Raw genomic sequence first — 8,091 nt, forward strand, 5'->3', positions numbered from 1 at the left:
CATAGAAGCTTGGCAATAGCTTTCCATGGGTACTGAGGAGGTAGCTGGGTGCCGGCTGGGAGCTTAGCAAAGGAGGAATGTTAAAGGGAGGAAAAAGTGCTGATGGAGCTGCAGGGATCAGCGTGGGGACACAGAGTGGTTCTCGGCCCTAGTCTGGCCCTGCAGCACCTGCACACAGGGTGTGCCCCATTCAATTCTGCATGGAGAAAGGGATTTGCTTGCCTTTGGCTGGAGCATCTCTGAAACATGCACTTGTGCCGTAGGCACAGGGCAAAAGTATTGGGTTCCTGCTTGGAAACCTTCACCCTGCTTCCATGGGTGCCCTAGTGCTGCCCTGGGGTAGGGCTGCCCATGGCCAGGGCCAATGTTGAGCTCAGAGGGGCTCTCCATAGGGACCCAGTGCTGTCTGCAGTGGGTGGAGGGCGGGAGCATCCCCCCCCTGCAGTGCTGCCCAAGCGGGTGGGAATTGCTCCTGATTCCCCGGATCTGGGGAGCTGCTGGATCACGCCACAGCAGTGTCACCCTGCTGGAAATTCCCACTCTGGAATTTTTCACTCTGTGCCAGCCCCGTGCCCCACAGCTGTCCCACACCCTCCCAGCATCAGCGGTGCCATAGGGCCACCCCCATCGGGGGGTTTTTCTCCTGCCCCATGGGTCAGGGCGTGCGCTTTGTGCTTCCTCTTTCCATAGAGCCAGGCAGGCGGCACCGGAGAGCGGCTGCGCCTGGAGAGGTGCTTTCATGGCTTTTTCTTTCTTGCTTGCTTGTTCTCTTTTTTTAATACTTCTGCTTTTCGAAATGAGCAGATGGAGACTTGGGTAATTCTGCGAAGCTGCGCGCTGTCAACACGCGGCACTGAGCTATAAATACGGTGCTGCTGGTGGTTCTGTGTTCTCAGGATCCGTCCTGTCCATGCTCAGATTGAGCCCAAAATCTGGGGTTTGGCAGTGCCTCCTGTTTCGGGATTGAGGAGAGGATGGGGACGCCTGAGGACACGTCGGGGGTGCAGAGGTGATGAGAGCATCACCCGCAGAGCCAAAATTTGCACCTGGGGCTTTTCACAGTGTTTCCCTGTGGGGTGACAATCAGCAGCCCCCAGTGCTCCAGGATGGAGCCAGCACCACTGTAATTACTGCGCCTTGTGCAGGTTTGGTGAGACAGGGACTGCAGGTTGTGGCTCTGCGTTTGAGGTGACATTTCCATGAGAGCCTGGGGGACGTGCAAGGCTCCATCCTGAGCCCCAGAGCCATGGCTTGGGGTCAGTCCAAATGGGATTGTGCCCGGGTGGTGATACCCTACCCGGCTGCAGCCGGTGGGCAGGGAGGGAGGGAGCCAGCCTCAGCCCCAGGCACGTCTGAACTGAACCCAGACAACACATCACGACGTCTGCCACTGTGACAGGTGAGGAACCACATGGGGCAGGAACATCCTGCCCAGCCCCGGGGCTGTCACTGCGCTGGGCATCCTCCTGCTGCCTTCAGGGTAACACCCACCTGCAGTGGTGCTGGTCCCCAACGTTGTCACCGTGTGCTGCTGCTCACAGGGTGGTGACGGTGCTGCTGGTGGCCCTCAGCGTGGTGTGGATCCCCATCCTGCAGAGCTCTGGTGGCGGGCAGCTCTATATCTACATCCAGGCTGTCACCAGCTACCTGGCTCCTCCCGTCACTGCCGTCTTCATCCTGGCTGTCTTCTGGCCCCGTGCTAACGAGCAGGTGGGGACAGCTGGGGGGCACAGGGACAGAAACACCGCCCTGCCCACCAGCGGGGTCAGGAGGGAGGAGTGAGGATGTGGGACTGGAGAGGTGGGAGAGGAATCGTAGAATCGTTCAGGTTGGAAAAGATCTCTAGAATCATTGAGCCCAACCGCTGGCCCATCCCCACCGTGCTCGCTGACCACGTGGATGTGCAAAAAGGAACATGCAAAAGCCCCAGGGTGGTGTTTCTGGTGGCTGGGTGGGGTGAGGAGGAGGACGAGGAGGAAGAGGAGGATGCAGGTGCTGCCACGCATGGCCACCAAGCATGGCAGGGCTGGTAGGGGGCATCCCCTGTGAGTGAGTGCTGCTGGGGACAGGTTTTGGCTGGCTGGGGTTCACAGCCCTCTGCCAAGACCCTGGGGCTGCCCATCCCTCCTCAGGGGCTGTCCAAGGGGGTTGTCCCCAGCATGGGGTTTGTCTCCTGGTGGTGTGGCCATCCCGTTCCAGCTGTCCCCTCCTGCCCTTTCCTTTGCAGGGAGCCTTCTGGGGCCTGATGGCGGGGCTGGCGCTGGGGCTGGCCAGGATGGGGCTGGAGCTGGCACACCCCATGCCCCGTTGTGGGGTCCCCGACGGGCGGCCCTGGCTGCTGGCTGACCTGCACTACCTGCACTTCGCTGCGCTGCTGTGTGCCACCACGGGGGCCGTCGTGGTGGGGGGCAGCCTGATGACCCCCCCGCCACCCTCAGACAGGGTGAGCAGAGGATGTGGGTGCCCTGGACCCTGTGCCCCGTAACTGCTTGTTTGGAGACATCGCTGTCACTTGAGGTGCATCCTGAGCTCAGCCAAAAGTGGGTCCCCATGGAGGGGGGGTTGGCCTGGGTGTGTTTTCCCACTGAATCTCATCCCATTTCCAGCTGCAGGATCTGACCTGGTGGAGCCTCTCCTGGGAGCCCCCCCAGCACTCCATGGATAGCACATCACAGAGATGCCCGCATGGTGAGTGTGTCCTTGGGGGTTCCCAGCACAGTGGGTATCCCCCAGCTCCCTGCCTGTATGTACCATTCCTGCGGCATGGATGCCCTGTGCCTCAGTTTCCCCGTGGTCTCCTGTCCCCACAATCCCTGTCTGTCTGTGCCAGGCTCCTGCTCAGAAGCTCCGGGCAGCTGGCAGCCAACTGAGGGACACCCAGCCCTGCAGGACACCACCGAGTCCCCTTTCTGGACCCGGGTCTGCAGCATCAACGCTGTTGTCCTGCTGTGCATCAATATTTTCTGCTATGCATACTTTGCATAGCCCCCTGCCAGCCCCTAGGAAGAGAGGAACACGTGGTGAAATGGGGATTTAGGTGATGTTTAGGTCAAGTTTGGGATAGCAGCAGATTAAAGCCACTGGTGCAGAGTGAGCTGGGTGTTCTCAGCACTGCGGACCTGACTGTGTCCTGGGAGACTGTGAGAGTGGGGGACAGCAGTGGGGACAGTGTGGCTTTGGGGCTGAGAGGGGCAGAGCAAGTGAGGCACAGCCCCGTGAAGGCCATGGCATGGGTGGAAACACTGCAGCCGCACAGGAGGGTTTAATCCCAACACACTTTACTAACTCTAGATAAAAATAAAAAAAAATAAAAAAGCTACAATTTGCAGCTACAAATGGCATCAGCAGGACTGAATTCCTCTGGAGCCGCCCTTCCAGCACCCAGTGCCCCAGCACTGCTCCGCAGCATTCCCGAGCCCAGCTGCATCCCAGCTGCCTGCAGCCCTCCTGGAGCTGGGGCTGGAGGGGTCCTGGCCAGGAGCTGCCACCCACTGTGACTCCACAAAAGTCTGAATAGCCCTCAGTGTCACACAGCCCTCTGCTTCTTCACATCTGGGTATTTGTCAGCGCTGGGAGTGGGGCAGCCTCTGCCCCCCAGCACAGCATCCGCAGATGGCACCGCCAGGGTCTGCAGCCCACGGGGATGGCGTGGGGGTGGGGGGATGCACGAAGCGGGGCGGCGGGGGCGGCTCACTTGCGGATGGGGTGCACGTAGTTGCGGGGGAAGAAGCCGATGCGTCCATAGATCTTTCCCTGCCACCAGTTGGGGTCTGGGCAGTCCAGCACCTCAATGATGTCCCCGCGGTAGAAGGGCAGCTGGGAGCTGTCATGGGCAGAGAAGTCGAATTGGGCTTGCACGAATTTGGGTCTTCTCACCTGCAGGGAAACCCAAAGAAGAGGGGTCAGGAGTGGGGAGAGGATCCCTCATCTACCAGCAGCTCTGCACCGGGTGCTGGAAACACTGCAAAGACCCATACAGTGGGGCTGGGAACAAAGGAAATCCTAATATGTGGAGAGCTGGGGGGCCCCAGGGGCAACGTGGGGCCTGGGGTGCAGGGGAGAGCCCTCCTCGATGCCATCCCATGGCCCCATGGGTACCTCTGGGCTCTGCTCGTCATCCCGAAGGAAGATCTGCTGCTTCTTGGCGATGGTGGTGGTCCTGTAGAAGTCCACCAGCTCATTGAGGGAGTTGAACTTCTCCTCCCAGAGGAAATATTTGCCATTGCGCTCACGGAGCACCTTGAAGTGCTGGACGTGCTGCCCGTAGCTGCGGGTGGAGCAGGGATGGATGTTACTGGTGGATCCCAAATCCTTTCCAGCACTGTGTGCAAAGGCAGGCTCCCACTCTACCCAGCCAGGGGTGAGAGTGGCATTGGGATCCATACCCCCCCAAAGGGCAGGTAGGAGAACTATGGGCTGTAGGTCTTGGTGCTGGTGAGCCACAGGATCCCCCAAGACCCAGGAGAGTGGAGCAGGCAGGGTTCCCCCCTTGGTGCATTCCTGGTGGTGGCACAGTGGGGCCATGGGGTTGCTGCATGTCCCCAGTGCCTCCAAGGCCCCGGGCAGGGGCAGGGATGTGGCCCCGCTGGTGACGCAGGGCAGAGTGTCATTCCCTTTCATTATGGGTGAGAACCTCCTTAAATGCTTAATTAGAGATTAACAGTGTGAGAAAGTGCCTGGCTGGCCTGGGGCCGGCTCCTGCACGCTGGCTGTGGGCAGGGAGGGGATAACGATGGGGTGAGAGCCCTGGGGGAGGCTCTGCCTATTGGCACACCTTCACACAGCCCTGGCTCTGATGCCGAAACCATCGGCCCTGTGGCACCAGGATGCTGTGGTGCTCATCTCCAGGGATGCTTGTGGAAATGTGTCCTCTGGGCTGCACTTGCGGCTTGGCCCGAGCCCGATAGCCACCTGCATGGGCCGTCCTATCACCCTCAGCCCTCGGTCTCCAAGGGGGCACTGGGGTCCCCTACCAGCGTCCCGCAGCACTCACTTGACAGAGATGGAGAACTCCCCCGGCGCGCTCTCGCTCTCGCGGATCAGGAAGGCTCCCACGTATCTGCGCTTGAGGAGCAGCTCCTCCGCCACGTGCCGGGAGATTCTCCCCGCGTACCACCTGCCAGGGGCAGCGCTCAGCCACACGCACCCCGCCACCACATCCCCAACCCCTGGGACGGAGGCACCGAGAGGAACCGGGTGGGAGTGTGGTCCCCATCAGGCCTGGACCCACCCTCAGCATTTTTCCCCTTCGATGGGATCTCAAGGTGAGTGCCCTGCGCGCTGTGCTGGCCCTGCGAAGATGTTCATGCAGCATCACCAGCAGCCATGACCGCATCCTGTTCGCCGGCACAGTGCCTCGTCCCCTGCTTACCCCCCCCTCCCGCTGTGACTCACAGCCCAACACGGAAACAGCCCATGAGTGCTTGGTGCAGAGCAGAAAATCCAATGTGCCGGGGTGGAGGCACCAAAATGAGGTCGCTACCCACAAATTTAGGAACACCAGGCACTGGGGAGACCCTCTGCTACCTGCTGAACCTACCGTGGTTATGCCCAACTGCAGCTTTAGCACGAAGCATGGCTCTGTGCTGAGCCCAAAGAGGCTGTGGGATCCACCCCTGGTCTGCCCCAGCCCCCCACAGCCGCAGCCCCAAGCAGATTTTGCTATGGCATTACAATGTGATTTACCCTGGGATAATGATACGTAAAACACAGGTTCAAACTGGGGATGGATTATGCCAGGCTTTAATAACACGCTAATGGGATTGTGTCTAATGCAGCTGTAATCTCATAATGCTTTGTTGTTCCCCAATTATGATTTATAGAGTGGGCAACCCAGTGCAGGGATGGATTTCTGCGTGCCCTGGGTATGTGGGTTCCCTGCTGCCTCCCACTGCCTTCAGTGACAATGGCAGAGGGACACAGCAGGGCCTGGCATCGCCGTCCTGACAACTCCACGCTTCAGCTTCCCCATCTTCAGGGCTTGTGGCAGCCCTTTGGGCACTGGGACACAGGGCTGGGGTCACTGCCTGGTGCTGGCAGGGGACACCGTGGGGCAGCGCTGGTACTTACGGGTGGGGTTTGACTTTAATGTAGTTTTTGGGGACAAAGCCCTCGCTGCCATACAGCTCAGCCTTGTACCAGTTCTGGTCATCTTCCATGTTGAGGATCTGGGGCAGGAGAGGAGCAGGGAGGCATCAGCTTGGCTGCCATCCTCATGGCCCCTCACTGCCCCTGTGCAGCTGTCCCACGCCACCCCCAAAATCTGGGAAAATGGGGTTCTATTGAAGGCTATGCGTTTTGCTGCTCACCACGGGTTGACGTTTGGCTTACCATGGAGGTTCCCAGCATCCCCCCAAATCCTCAGCCAAGGAAAGTGGTAAAACCCTTACCCACAGGGGCCTGGCTGCAGCCAGCAGCGGCATCCCCTGGGGCAGTGGTGGCGTAGGAGGACGGTCCTGCTGTGAGCAGGAGGGCTGTGACACCCATTTCCGCACAGCACCATTTTCCAACCTCCCACGCAAAAGCCCCGGGGCGGCTGCACAGCTGTGCAAACAGGATCTGAAACTGTGGGGCTGCGGGGAAAACACACTGGGGAGACAGAGCCGGGGCTGTGCATGGCTCCTGGTGCCCTCAGTCCCCCCCGGGGCTGGTGGGGTGCTGCAGGATATATTAGCAGGAGAGCAGCAAGCAGTGGGGCAGGGTGCCTGTGGCCCCATTGTAGGGCTGCGGGGCTTGGGGGTGTTTTGAGGCTCCCTGAGGCTTTGGGGGTGTCAAGGTGGCAGCTGAGCCCTTCCCAAATATTGTGCCCAGGTGGGGGTTTGGGCTCATGGTCCTGCCGATGGGTTCCTGTGGCTGTGGAGCAGGGGAAATACAGGTTTCAGCCCAAAGCAGAGCGCGGTGCCACTGATGCCCCAATGGGCAGGGAGGCCTCGTGCCATGCCCCAGCCAGGACCTCTCCGGGGATGTGTCCTGTGGCATGGGCAGCCAGTACCTTCTACTGTTGTGATGCTGCTCTGTGCCCCTCACCCCTCAAAAACAGCTCCTTCTCCTCCACAGAAAGCCCCAAACAGGCAACAAACAACTGCAACGAAAGCACCCCATGTACACACACCGTCCCCCCCAGCCACTGTCCCCCTGTACCTTCAGGGTGTCCCCTTTCTGGAAGGGCAGTTCATCCTTCTCCGTCGTCTGGAAATTGTACAGAGCCACCGACTCCATGCTGCAGGGCACGAGCGGGGCCCTGGGGCTCGCTGCCCCACGGCACAGGGCTGTGGGGCCCGGGGCGGGTGCTGCCGGCAGGCAGGAAGCCACGCTGATGTCACCGTGTCACCGGAGCAAAGCAGCGATGTGGTAGGTGGGATGCTGCCAGTGAGCGCAGCTGCCCAGATGTGCCGGGTCCAGATGTGCCGCCCAGATGTGCGGGGTCCAGATGTGCGGCGTCCCCGCAGGCTGTCGTGTCGAGTGGCTGTGGGATTTTAGAAGGAGATCACACAGAAATGGGGCGAGGATGCGGCTGAAGTATGCCACCAGCTGCCCCTGATAGACAGGGGACTCTCTGATGTCTCGTAAGGGCTGAGCTGCTGGCACTCAGTGGAAGGATTCTCGGTGGGAATGGCTCTTTCTGGAAACGTGGGGATGAAATCACGGAGGGAGGGATGGGCAGAGGCAGAGGTGAGCGGGGTGGTTCATGCACCTGGTTTGCTTGGAAACCAGACTAAAATCAACACGCCGTACCTGCAGGGCTCCCGTGGGGAGCATGGCTGGGGCAGTCCCAGCACTGTGCAGCCTTCCTGGTGCGTGTGCGTGCCATGGCACAACATGCACAGAAAATGCGCTGGATGTTGGTTTTGCACTGCAGTGAGGAATTAAAGAGGGGACAGCTGTGGCTCAGTCCCTCCCACACCCTCGGTGTGGGGAATTGCTGCCTTCTGCTTGAGGAGGGATGAGCTGCCGTGCTCAGCACCCATGGTGCTGGGTGTCCTGCGCCCGGTGATGCTCCAGTCCCTGGCTGCTATCCCCAGTATATCCCTGGTGGTAGCAGGGAGGTCACGGGGCCATGGGAACAGGCTGGGTGTCACAAGGAGGATGGGA

The 8,091-nt window shown here is 60.2% G+C and overlaps 2 protein-coding genes across 4 annotated transcripts in view; one reads left to right on the forward strand and one right to left on the reverse strand.

Moving 5' to 3' along the window:
* SLC5A10 (solute carrier family 5 member 10) overlaps positions 1 to 3,126 on the forward strand; it is a 31,089-nt gene extending 27,963 nt beyond the window's left edge. Inside the window, exons 10-13 of one of the 2 annotated variants that reach the window (XM_021412223.1) lie at positions 1,542 to 1,710; positions 2,228 to 2,443; positions 2,607 to 2,641; positions 2,856 to 3,126. In XM_021412223.1, coding sequence (XP_021267898.1) covers positions 1,542 to 1,710; positions 2,228 to 2,443; positions 2,607 to 2,641; positions 2,856 to 2,985 — 550 coding nt within the window. In that variant the 3' untranslated portion in view covers positions 2,986 to 3,126. Of the gene's footprint in view, positions 1 to 1,541; positions 1,711 to 2,227; positions 2,444 to 2,606; positions 2,689 to 2,830 lie in introns of both variants that reach the window. The other variant, XM_021412222.1, reaches the window with a different exon arrangement.
* Positions 3,262 to 7,326, reverse strand: GRAP (GRB2-related adaptor protein). Of its 2 annotated transcripts, XM_021412225.1 has the most exons (5): positions 7,141 to 7,326; positions 6,070 to 6,167; positions 4,994 to 5,116; positions 4,099 to 4,267; positions 3,262 to 3,876 (listed from the first exon to the last, which is right to left on the reverse strand). In XM_021412225.1, exons 1-5 carry the CDS (start codon positions 7,216 to 7,218, stop codon positions 3,691 to 3,693), a joined length of 654 nt encoding a protein of 217 aa, XP_021267900.1. In that variant the 5' UTR covers positions 7,219 to 7,326; the 3' UTR covers positions 3,262 to 3,690. The 2 variants fall into 2 exon arrangements, with proteins under 2 accessions (XP_021267900.1, XP_021267899.1); XM_021412224.1 differs by lacking the exons at positions 4,994 to 5,116; positions 6,070 to 6,167; positions 7,141 to 7,326 and having other exon boundaries at positions 4,099 to 4,977.

The sequence above is a fragment of the Numida meleagris genome, chromosome 13 (assembly GCF_002078875.1).
Source record: "Numida meleagris isolate 19003 breed g44 Domestic line chromosome 13, NumMel1.0, whole genome shotgun sequence".
Taxonomy (NCBI): Eukaryota; Metazoa; Chordata; class Aves; order Galliformes; family Numididae; genus Numida; species Numida meleagris.